The 12,323-nt window shown below is 41.7% G+C and overlaps 1 protein-coding gene across 1 annotated transcript; it reads left to right on the top strand.

The window, feature by feature from the left end:
• Positions 1 to 8,657: 8,657 nt before the first annotated feature.
• LOC146962802 (amphoterin-induced protein 2-like) lies at positions 8,658 to 11,201 on the top strand. The gene has a single exon (XM_085769505.1). The coding sequence runs from the start codon at positions 8,750 to 8,752 to the stop codon at positions 10,262 to 10,264; it is 1,515 nt and encodes a 504-aa protein (XP_085625631.1). The 5' UTR covers positions 8,658 to 8,749; the 3' UTR covers positions 10,265 to 11,201.
• The last annotated feature ends 1,122 nt before the right edge of the window (positions 11,202 to 12,323 follow it).

Below are 12,323 nucleotides of genomic sequence, written 5' to 3'. Positions count from 1 at the left end.
TGATGAGTTAATTAATCCACTGTATCTCACTCTCTCACACTCTTAAAGGCTTTTCTGTTGTGCTAGTTTTAATGGTTTCTCTGGTATTAAAGGATGTTTCTGATAGAAATAATATACATAAAGCATTAAACCTCTTTAAAACCTCTCCCTAATACACTGCATAAAGATGCTGGGTTAGGTCTTCAAAGCAAAGCTCTTGGATTTTTTAGCTGCTGATGTAAAAGAGGTGATTTAAATGAGAAACAGGGACAAGGGGCTTGAGATTGATTTTTTCCTTCTTCTTCAGCTTTAATTGGAGCTGGACAGGAGGGCCAGCACTGTGTGGTATTCCCTGGGAAATACTGCACACAGCAAATAGAGAGAGGCTGTCAGTGTTATCTGCCATCACACAGACCTAAATCTGCCACATATTAACATACACACCAGCAGCCAGAAGGATTGGATACTTTTATCCAAAGACACGAGAATTACTAATAGAGAGACACATCATTATGTTCTTCAGCTGCTTTTCCTGCTTCATTAACCCAGAAGATCGAGGGAATATTTAGTTATTTTCACTGCAGCAGTCTGGTGAGGTGGAGGGTTTTTATAGTCCCTGTAAATCACAGTGGACGAGAAAGAAGTGGAACATGTGTCCAAAAATGTGTATGTGTCACCGAGAAAAAATGTTAATGTTGTAATGTTCTTGCCCTTCTTCTTGCATTCTTTTTGTCCCTACAGAAATGTAATACATACAAGTTATATGTCATCTATAAGGTGATATATCATTGTCACATCAAAGCAAATCAAGTTCATGGTAGAATTTGTAAATGGATATTTATAAGAATATTTAGGATTCAGTTTTGTCATGTTGCAACTGTAAATGTCAACAATATGTATTTGAATTATATATGCCAGTCTATTAAAAAATATACATTTTAAAAAACATTTCTGTCTTCACATTCTGTGAGAGTGGTCTCAGACTTTTGGATTGATGGATGCCTACAATAGAAGCAAACACACATAAGAATACATATATACATATGGGGTAGATGTATGTTTCAATATATGATATTTTTCGAATTTCCAATAGGTGTCATACATAATGTTAACAAAGGCCAATATGTTTTTATCTACACGTATATATTTCATACATGGAAATCATCGTTTTTTAAAAATGTGTTTTATTTTTACATATTTTGTATTTTCATATAGATGTCTCTTCTTTTCTTCTATCCATTCAGTCATATTATCAGTGCTCATTATAATCTCACTTCTTATGTATCAAAAAGACTTTCCCCAAGAAAGCGTCACCACAAAGCACTACTTCTGAACTTGAAGAAATGGCAAAGTTCATATTGAAGACTTGACTACAAATGTAATAATTCCATGTGGCAAACAAAACAATCACCAACATGTTGTACATAATGTGCATGTCGTAGTAGCACAGGACTGCCGCAACATTTGCTATGTACTGTATGTACAGAATATGAAATCTAACAGATTATCAAAATCTCACTTTGAGCCGACACGCGATGCGTTGCTGTCACCGCTGTCAACACAGGCTCAAACAGTAAGTAAGGCTATGGGTGGGGGGCAGGTCGGTCTCGGTCATGTTTGACATGCTGGCTTCAGGTTTCACTCAGATGATGCATCCCCTTTAACCTGAAAAAGGGTCAACGGTCACTTGTAAGACAAGAAGCCGTGTCCTTGCAGGGTTTTGACGAGTGAAAAAAATACAGTGAAGTATTTTGAATGTTAGATTATGAAAAAAATCTTAAGTGCTGCAGTGGAAATTACGTTTCATCTATCATTTGCAGTGGGCTCGGACACTCAAAACACAAAAAAAGTTGTTTAATGTCACCAGGGTCCTGCAAGGTACTACATGCATTATTAAAACCCACACATTATCTTACACACACTCACAAAGAGGAGGTGGTAGGCAGCTCCTGGTGTGAACATCAGTGGAGTGTTTCGTGTATGAACACAGACATAACATAGAGGATCTGTCGGCAGTAAGCAGCTGGAGTGGAAGAGTGGAAATATGCAAGGGGTATTACATCATCCATGTGTTTACTGTGTGTCAGCTAAAGTGCTATAAAAAAGAGACTGCTGATAAAAATGGACAATAGATAATGTGTGATTGCTTTTCTGAACCAGAGATAAGCAGCCTGTTCTAGGATGGACTCAATATGATCACTCCGCACACACATACACACATATACACATGTATTCAAATGTGACTTAATGCAAAATGAATACAGTTTTGCGCGGTCACAAAGGAATCTGGAAGTGCAAGTTTCAAGTGTCATCGACAACTCAAGGCGCTTTATTGGGGAAACCATGTTGACACTCACACACTAATAACATATCGAGGGGAATTAGGTTCGCTATGTTGCCGAGGGACACTTGGAAATGCGGATTGGAGGAGCTGGGAATTGAATAGCGTATGACCTGCACCACCTCCATAGCCGCAGTCACCTGACAGCAAAGCCAAAACATGCTGTAAATGACAATGAGAAAAGGATGTGGGCGTTACCCGAATGCACTCAACTAGTTAGCACAGGCGCTCCACTTGTTCTGCTCCTATTATTATTATGGTGTCACTAACCATGTGGTCAGGTTGGCGAGGATTTCAGGTCTTGTAGGTCAGGTGTTTTTAATGTCTGACCCAATTTGTTGCCCATTTTTGGAAACAGAAGTTTCCCCCTGAGATGAATTACCTATTAGCTGGTCCCGTTTTGCAGTGTACCCATTGATTTATAGACAAATGTCACTATATCTTAAATAAACTTGACAACATGGTGACCTCTGGAGTTATAAGATAAGAATATCTCTATGGTTAAGTGGCTTCTGGATATTTATTTGCAATGGACATTATTCAATTATGATAATGATATTTTAAAATTGTTTTGGTCTTCATAAGGGTTGTGATGACATTTTTTTAAAGTGTTGATCAATAAGAAGATATATTTGTACTTTGAGGACCAAAACCATCACAGTGTAGTTATACATCTCCTCAGGCTTCTCTTTGGAGCTCTAGTAACAGCAGTTCAGTGATTGTTGTGACTGAACCATTAAAAACAAAGCAGATTCGAGGTAGACACTCTAGAAACTAAATCTTGCAGGGTCTATAGGCAGGTCTGGGTGGGCAAGGCTTGTGGCATGGTTGAAGGTGGTGACTGCTTTGTTGTGACATCACAAAGTCACAGAAGTCCTTGCAGCTGATTTTAAGGCTTAGTTTCTGAATACAAACTGTGTGTATTTCTCTGTGGACTGAGGCATTGGAACTTTGTAATACCCAATTCAATCAAACTACATAGATCTACCTTTACTCTATGGGACCTTTAACATATTAAAGTTGCATGTAGAAGTTAGGAACCAGTGAAAGCAGGTGTAGTCATTTTAAGATCTCCCAGGATCCATACCATTAAATATACTAATATCTCCCTCCCCATCACCCTCTCACACCCACTATCTAGAGTATGCTCTTGTGGTAATTATGGCTTATGTCTGCACTCAATCAAGTAGGCTATGGCAGGTCCCTCCATTAAAACCACCCTTGTGGCTCCTCAGCTCTGTCGCCATTGCAGTGTGTTGAAGGGTCACTGGAACAGCCGCTGGATGGAGAAGGATGAGATAAAACAATGTACGAACAGGGCTTGTGTGTAATGCAAGTTTTACAATCTATGTGTGTGTTAAAATTTTGCCAGAAACCATGTTCCTCCCAGGTTTAGCAACAACGGTGCACAGCTGGTGTCAAGCTTTGAAGGGGAAATGTCATCAAGTAACACAAGATGATCTGCTTAATGGTTTAATGTTAAAATCCTCTTGCACTCGGATGATATATCCCTCTGCATCAGTGAGTTTGGTCATTCTCACATTTATTCTCTCATTAATTGTCATACATACTGGTATATTATATTAGACAGTAGAGCCACGGTCCACTCAGCTGCAGAAGAAGAGCGTTTCCAATACAGTGGTCCTCACCCCCATTAAAGCAAATAAACGACTTTCATTACATCTATCGTTATTACTGAAAGAGGCACAGAATAATTAAAAATAAGACACACTGAGCAGAGAAAGCAGGCAAGAGGGAGAGAGAGATGTCATCTGAAATTAGGCTTCATACTAATGATTGTGATGATATGGTATGACCACCCCCTCATAAAGTAAATAAAAGCAACACTGTTTTACATCCCAGATGTAAGAAGAAATACAATCAGGTTTAGAACATGTAGCTCACCTGAACGTTTAGTCCTTGACCCAGTTACCCCAATTTGAGTTGGTGGTGTGTGTTTCTCTTTCTTTTGACCTTGTCCTCTTATCCCACTTCATGTGAAAAGATGTGTGTCTTTGTGATTTGACTTACATTGAAAACTGCGGCTTCCCAGTGGCTCACCTGGTAGTGAGGGCCATGTACTAATGCTGAGCCCCTGCTGAGTTTGAGTCTGGTTTGGTCCCTGTCTCTCCTCTGACTTTCCTGTCTCTCTCCACTGTCACTGCAGAAATAAGGCAGAGATGCTAAAAAGAGTAATTGCAAAATACTGTCGTCTTTAAACACATGTCAGAAAGATATTCAGTATCTGCTTTTAAAACTAAAGAATCTGACATTTAAGGAACTATATTTGCTACCTTCTTGCTGAGAGAGATGTCAAACATCCCTTTAAGTTGGGAGATGAAATGATAAAATCACCCGTGGGGAATCACCAAGTTGTCTTTTATGCCCCCAGGTAACTTCCAAAACATCGGAAACTATAAAAACTAAAGTTGAGGGATATGCTTACTGCACCCTGAGGTGATGGTGTCTCCTCATTCTGCAAAAAAACGAAATGCTCCGAGCTGGTGTAGGACAGAGGGCTGGGTTGTTGAAGGCCAGGTCAACTGAAAATCTGCTCTCTGAACCCTGCTGACCTTTAATCTAATGTAATCAGTGTCTGTTTTCTTTTAAATGATGCATTAGATGCAGGAGAAGGTTACATTCATTGAACTGCCAAGACCAGCAGGCACCGCTGGATTGCTGAAGCTTCCGAACAGCAACATGCATGTGATATTCTGCACTGATCATTACTGCTGCTCATTGTTAAGTTATCTAAAATGAAGAGGGAACTGGAAAATGTTGGACCCTCCATTCCTTCCCTTGCATATTAATGATGTGACTGTGTGATCCTGGAGCGAGGATGGACACTCTGGCAAAATCCCCGGAGGCCATCCCCTTTGATGGTCGGCACCATGGAAACATACGGCGATTTGTCTGTCACAGTGTCCCTGGTGGAAAGCTCATAATTATGAGAGCATTGTGATTAGACTGAAGTCTGGATTATAAGACAATGTGCCTCATTCTCACATCTCTTTCAGCTGATGGAACTGACTCATCTTTAGAAATGAGACCTCGATTGATTTTCTTTTCTCCTCTTTATTTGCCAGGTATTGAATTGGCTGCGCATGTGTCGAGCCACGACTTCCAACAAGAGTGGAAAAGAAGAAAAAAAAGAAAACAGCTGATGGAGCTCCGAGCGCACAGCTTACAACCTTGACAAACTGATTAGGTGGGAGAATACTTTCATGTGGTTTAAAAGACACCATCTGCTGCAAACTAACACACACACATACACCCACACACCCACACACATACACATATACACACACACACAGCATTTAACAGCCTCTGAAGCTCAGACAGGAGCGTCTCAGGAAATAAAGTTTCATGTCATTGTAATGGGGAGCATTAACACCAAACGTGGAGACCTGAAGTGAATAAATGAGGCAGCAGACAAAATTTTGTATTCTAACACCACAGGGATAATGGGGATTATGTAAACCTTTTGCAAAGCTTTAATTCCATCGGAAGCATTCTGCCTCAACAGGCAAATCCTAAAATGCTTCACTTCTATTACAAAAAAAAAAGTGGGGGGGGGGGGGGTGTAAGCTACATCAGGTCTTGTTGACTTTTCTCTGGCACATGATTTTAGCTCTTAACAGAACAGAGCAACGAAGCTGTGGCTCCACTAGAGGAGATGAAAAAGCTGTCTTGAAGGTTACAGATGTTTAATTATAATGATGTTATCTCTAATGAACCAAAACGTCCTCGCAAAGCCACTATTAACAGCACAAAGCCGAGGGGCGGCCATCACTGCAGGGGTGATGAGCCCTCAGTTTGCAGCAAGAACAACATCTAAACCTTTCACTCACCCATTGATACAGACTGTTCTGCACACAGACACACACAGTGTTTCTTTCAGCGTGAGACCTACAGGACCATTTGAAGATTATCACAAGATATCACTTCAACACTGGATTACAACGCCCTGTTTCTCTGTGTCAGGTGATCGATGTCTGTGGTTTAGCGCAGTAAAGACAGCTCAAAACTGGCTTTAAGATTTAATCTTAAAGGGAGAGAGGCACTGCAGTGATTTAGTGTTGCATTTTCATAAAGTTGGAGGAACTTGCAAAGGGCCAATTAAAAACAGAATGGTCAAACTGGAAGCAGCAGAAACACAGATAGCATGACTTTTAGCCCCTATTAGGCTGAAAGATACTCCAAAAAGTATCAAATTTCTAAATTATACATCCCTTTATATCTCAACATCATCATCATTTGTAGGCTCTCTGTAGCACCACAACACTTATGGTGCTAAAAGTGCACAACATAATGTGACACAGTTTGGCTATCATAACTGTAGCTCCAGTGATTTGGATAGTTTACTTGGTCATATTGTGATTTTTGGTTATATTTTTGATTGATTGTGCAGCCCTAGTCCCTGTGGGTCAAAATTCACCATCAGGCTGAGCAGTACAACACACTATCACACAACATACAGTGCCTCATGAACATAAGGTGAAAGAAGGACTAACTACACAAGACTAGGTCAAGGCATGTGTATGGGTCTAGAAAATGTAGCATATGAAAAATTAATTAAAAAGTGCTCATAAACAGCCAAAAAAAGTCCAAAACATCATCACCAACATGTAAGTGATGAGAGTGAACCATAATGAGCTATAGTGAAATGATCTAACTCAGTTCAACAGAGTGGGTGATAATTCCCTGTAGGTTTGTCACCACAGGGCTCAGCTTTTATACATTGTTGTCATCTGATGCATTGTTGACCCACACTCACAGATCAATGTCTCTACAGAATTTTAATGAATAGATGAGTAAAAGAAAACCATCTGCCACACAGCTGTTTCATAAGTAACAGAAACAACAGCTGTAGGCGTAGTGATCATTTTGCTTTCACGTGTAAAGTGTAGTCGTACATTTATTCGGCTCTGGTGGAGGACTCGGACTCATCTCAACTGAAAGATTAAAAAAATCCATTAATGGAAATCACAAAATACTTCAGGTGATCAGAGTGTGTGGTGCTGATGCTGCCTCCTCTCCTCCTCTTCTTTACACCCCCTCTCCTCTCCTCCTTTCTGGCAGCATCCACTCACATTACTGGCTGTGTGGCTTCTGGTCAGGTCCGTACTCTCAGGACGACCCCTCCCACCGCGCCGTGTAACCCGAGCCTGCAGGTGAACAGTAAATCAGCAGCGGCTTCCCTGTCAGCGGATTATGCGCGGGGGTGGCAGCGATGCGCTTCTCTCCCAAATGAGCGAAGTTGCCTGTTGGATTTTTAGGATTCACACACGGGACGCGATCCCGCGCCTGCACGAGGAGCCGGAGGAGCCGAAGGTCTGGACGGTGAGGGTGTGAGGTGAGTGTGTGTTTGTGTGTTTTCACTCTGCTTGGTTTGTTTTGGTTCCGGGCAGCGCTCTCTGGACTCAGCCAGATAACGTGCGGGAGCAGAGGAGGGAAGCAACAGCATATCTGTCCACACTCACCGGTTTTTGACTTTTTTTCTTTCTTTTTTAAATTTCATTATGTAGCCTACACTGTTTTCACTTCTGTAAACTTCACAAGGTGCGAACAATTCCCCTCCCGTATTATGCAACGTTCTTGTTTGCACAAAGAAAAGCGTCTGAAAAGCGAAAAATGCGCATTGATATTGAACAACAGTAAATCTTCACATTGAATAGCCTAATAATTTCACAATGCTCTAATTAATGTCTCAAACATTTACTATCAACAAAAATCATAAATTGTCTGCTGATACTGTATATTAGCTTATTGTTTATTGTTTCCTTTTCTGTGTTAAACACTTTTGAATTATTATGAGAACAGTTTTCACTACACACTAGATAGATCGATAGATAGATAGATAGATAGATAGATAGATAGTAAATGGGTCAAACTGAATGAAAATAGTTTGTGCTATGAGCTGAAGCTAAAGCAGACCTACGGTAATTGGTGGGAAATAGGGGGGGGCGGGGGTATGGATTACTAACATGTATGGATTAAGTTACACTTGTTCCAGACGTTACTAACAGTTGTCATGTGCAGATGATATCAGTAGCTATTGCTGTTGCATTTAAATATGGATCATTATTTATTTTTAGTTGCATGCATGTTATGCCTTTCTCTGTATTGTTGTTTTACTCATACTGTCACTGTGTGTTCTCACTGTTTATAGTTTTAAATGTGTATAATAGCTCTGTGATTGCCAAGCATAATGTAGATTTATAACATGGAGATTCTTTAGTATAATAATTAACTGTACAAGTAATACTATAAGTAAAACATAAGGAGATTTATTTACATGTTCCCTGTGTCTTCTTTGTTTCTTTTCCTCAGATGATAGAATCACTCCATCATCAGAAACTTGTAAACCTGACATGTGTACACCAGGTGAAACAGTGACCTGAGATCCCACCTCAAGGGAAAACCAGGATGCATCCCATTGCATCACAGTGTTCAGGCGAGACCCATGTTGGAGGCAGCCGCTGTGACCCTGCCCCTGCAGCCTTACTGCTCCTCTTGTGTCTAGGCTTCCTTCCCTACGTGGCCGCTTGCCCACCCTACTGCCTTTGTGCCAGTGATATCATTTCCTGCAGTGGCCGCAATCTGTCCACGCTGCCCTTTGATCTCCCCGGCTATGCCACACGGCTGGACCTGAGCCACAATGCTCTCTCTGCCCTGCCCACGGATTGGTATCCCCAACAGTTTGAGCGACTCACCACGCTGGTTCTCAGTCGGAACTCCATAAGCCGAATTGAGGTGAATGCCTTCAGTGTCACGCCTCATCTCCTCCACCTGGACCTGTCATCCAACCAATTTACAATGCTGAACTTCTCGATCTTCTCTGGGTTGGAGGTACTGAAAGAGCTGCTGCTGTTTGACAACCAGATCATCCAGATTAATCCAGGGGCCTTCAGTGATCTCCACAGCCTGCAGAAGCTCTATCTCTCCCGGAACAAACTGACAATTTTTCCCCTGGGGATTTACGGGGAACCTGGAGGGCCTCGTAACCTGACCTTTCTTGATCTGTCCTACAACAGGCTGTCTGAGGTGCCTGTCCAGAGTCTGCTCTCCGTCACCCCGCAAGGTGGAGTTTATTTGCAGGAAAACCCTTTAGTCTGTGACTGTGCTTTAGTTGCCTTGCTTGAGTACTGGATGTGGAAACAGTATCGTCCTCTGGTGGACTTCAGAGGTGAATACCCATGTGGTGGTGATTCAGGACCAGAGCTTAACTGTACCCAGCAGAGGGTATCGAACATGCCCCTTGAGCGACAGACTTACCAAGAGGAGCCTGGTAAAAGGCTGAGAGTACCCTGCCCAGGATTGGCTTTGTCGACCGATGAGGGGCAGGTGGTGTTCTGGATTACCCCAAGGACTGTAGTCAATTCATCAACCAATGATCCCAGTGATCACTTAATAGTCCTCCCCAATGGTACCCTTGAAATCAGAGGAGCACTCCAGGAGGATTCTGGTGCGTACGGGTGCGTAGCAGCCCGCCAGCGACTCTACAAACCCTATGAGACTGTGGAGGTCAACGTGGTGATTGGAAACTTGAGTTCTGCCCCCGCCAGTGACTTGGCACATCGCAGTGGCGCAGAGCATTTCAACACTGCATTCACCACCCTCGCCTCCTGTGTGGTCAGCATCATACTGGTGCTGCTGTACCTCTACCTCACCCCCTGTAGCTGCAGAGAAAGCCGGGGTGGAGCAAGAGGGTGCGGAGGACGAGCCCTCATTCTCTGTTCAGACCCCAGAGAGGTGGAGTCGGGACAGCGGAGGTCAAATGGAAAGAGGGTGGCTTTCTTAGAGCCTCAGGCGGAGGACTCAGACATTGGCAGCCCAAAATCACCAGCGAGGAACACAGGACACATTACTACTGAGGGAATTCTCAAGAATGGAAGTAGGACAGTGGGACAGACCCTCACAGATGCTGCTCACATGGCATAGCAAGAAAATTAACTTTTACACATTCGTACAGTCTGAGGCAGTGTTTTCTTTCAACTGTCTTAAGTACATAATGAAAAAACCCATTTGATGTGAAATTGTGTACTGTTTCTGATTCTTGTGAGGTACTTGTACACTGTAGGACCTGGGTTGTCATAGGACAAAATTTCAATTATGTCTTCACTGTATAAAGTGGTGTCTGTTTTCTATGTTATGGAAATATCAGCACTGTAGAGAAATTACCACAGCAAAAGATCACAAAGATGATAGAAATGTGGGTGGCTTTTTAAATTGAGCCGAGAGGAATATTCACACCTGATTTGGTAAGCTGCTACAGGCAACGACGGTTAATGTACAGTATTTGCATTATGGACACAGCCATCGCAGCATCCCTTGTTATTTTTAACCAGCTGTCTCCTACTGAGAAGCACATCATAATCAAAACACAGCAGTCATATATACTAAAGCTTTTGAACTTTGCTGTTTACCAGATCGGACTGTGTTTGCTACACACTACCCTCAGATGATGATGCTTAGATATGACCCTTTGAAAGTTCCTTTATAAAGCGTAAAAAAAATAATACACAGTGAGATATAAACAAATGTAGCCCATGTTGTGTTTAGTGTGTTTAGTAGGACAAAAATACCTAGGAGGAATTCTCTTAAAAGGGTAGTTCACTGAAAGTACACCAAACATACATTTCTCACTTCCTTATTGTCATGGTATCTATCTATTCAAATAGATTCAGCTTTATTTTCTCAGATTTTTAGATCTCTCTTAGATTTCTGTCTCCACCTCAAGACAATTAAAGGAGCTATTTGTAGGTTTTGCTCTGCTTCGTAGCTAACATTAGTATTAATTGCTGTTTACTTACCAGTCTGGAAGAAATGTTGTGAGACCAGACAGTCATTTACCCACCAACAGTCTCCACAGGTGGAAACAAAGAGCTCTTGTCTCTCATGTCTTTTCCTCTACTGAAGTTAGTATGCTAATCAGCTCTCCAGTCTCCAAAAAGCCCGAAAGACGTATCCGTTCAGAACCGTGTCTTGTAAACTCAACAATGGTCGAAAGTTTGTTGAGAGAAAACCATCGCCGCCACCAGTTAGAAACCACACAAGAATACTACAGTGTTATTTTTTATTTTCTTTCCCAACAAGTAAACGAGGAAATATGTTTGATTCTCACAATTTCTGTGGACTGACCCCCTTGATGAAAATTATATCGTAGAAAAGCATGGAAATTATATCTTAAATTTAAAATATACAAAGGTATGAGTTTTTTTGGCAGCAGCTATCTACTTTATGACTGTCCTAATTTGACACATGCTAGAAAATGACAGTATAACAATAAAGATATCAGTCTGAGCTCACGTCCATACTAGCCCACTTGGAATGGGCAGGTTGGACACTTGTCTATCTGCTCTTCCTGTTAAAACTGGCCATCCTGCTCCCCCTCCACCTTGTCACTCAGACCCACCGCCTTTCAAAGCTCTAATGCACGGAGGAATTAACCATCAGACAGGAGTGGAGTTTGGGCTCGGTGATGAAGCCCCTGTCAGTGTGGTTCAGTGTCACAGAAATGAGAGGGAGGAGGTATGCCAGCTTCCCCCAAGCCCACCGCGACCTACATTCCTGTGTCCTCTGTCTGATTTATATAGGTGTGTGGAATCATTTTGTGGGTGCCAAGATGCTTGTTATCATTTCCTTGGCTGTACATGTCCATGACACCACTGTGAATACCAACCTTTTTCTATTTCTTCTGTTCTGATAGATGCAGGGTACATTATAAGTAGAGGCAGTGAAACTAACACTTCTGACCTATGATATTTGTAGGTATGAAATAAAATATTTCAATTTTGGAGGCTGACTGTGTTCCTTTATCAGCAACTGTTAATAATCATGTTCAACTTGTTCAGTTCCTATTTCCATCATGTTTGGCTAAAATCTTTTAGGCATAGCTGTGTCCTGAAATGAACAGAGACTTTTAGGCTGAAAAATGAAAATTAGTGTTACATCAGTAGGATTTAAGGATGATGAATAACCTCTTCGTGAGTCAATAAAT

This window comes from Trachurus japonicus, chromosome 23, assembly GCF_045865225.1.
Source record: "Trachurus japonicus isolate A0001 chromosome 23, Traja_1.0".
NCBI classification, from domain to species: domain Eukaryota; kingdom Metazoa; phylum Chordata; class Actinopteri; order Carangiformes; family Carangidae; genus Trachurus; species Trachurus japonicus.
Note: the sequence above shows the minus strand (reverse complement) of the source record. Positions and strands in the feature narration are given on the sequence as shown.

What these genes read in the sequence shown, in the direction of transcription:
- LOC146962802 (XM_085769505.1), top strand. Translation starts at nt 8,750, where the DNA reads ATGCATCCCATTGCATCACAGTGTTCAGGCGAGACCCATGTTGGAGGC.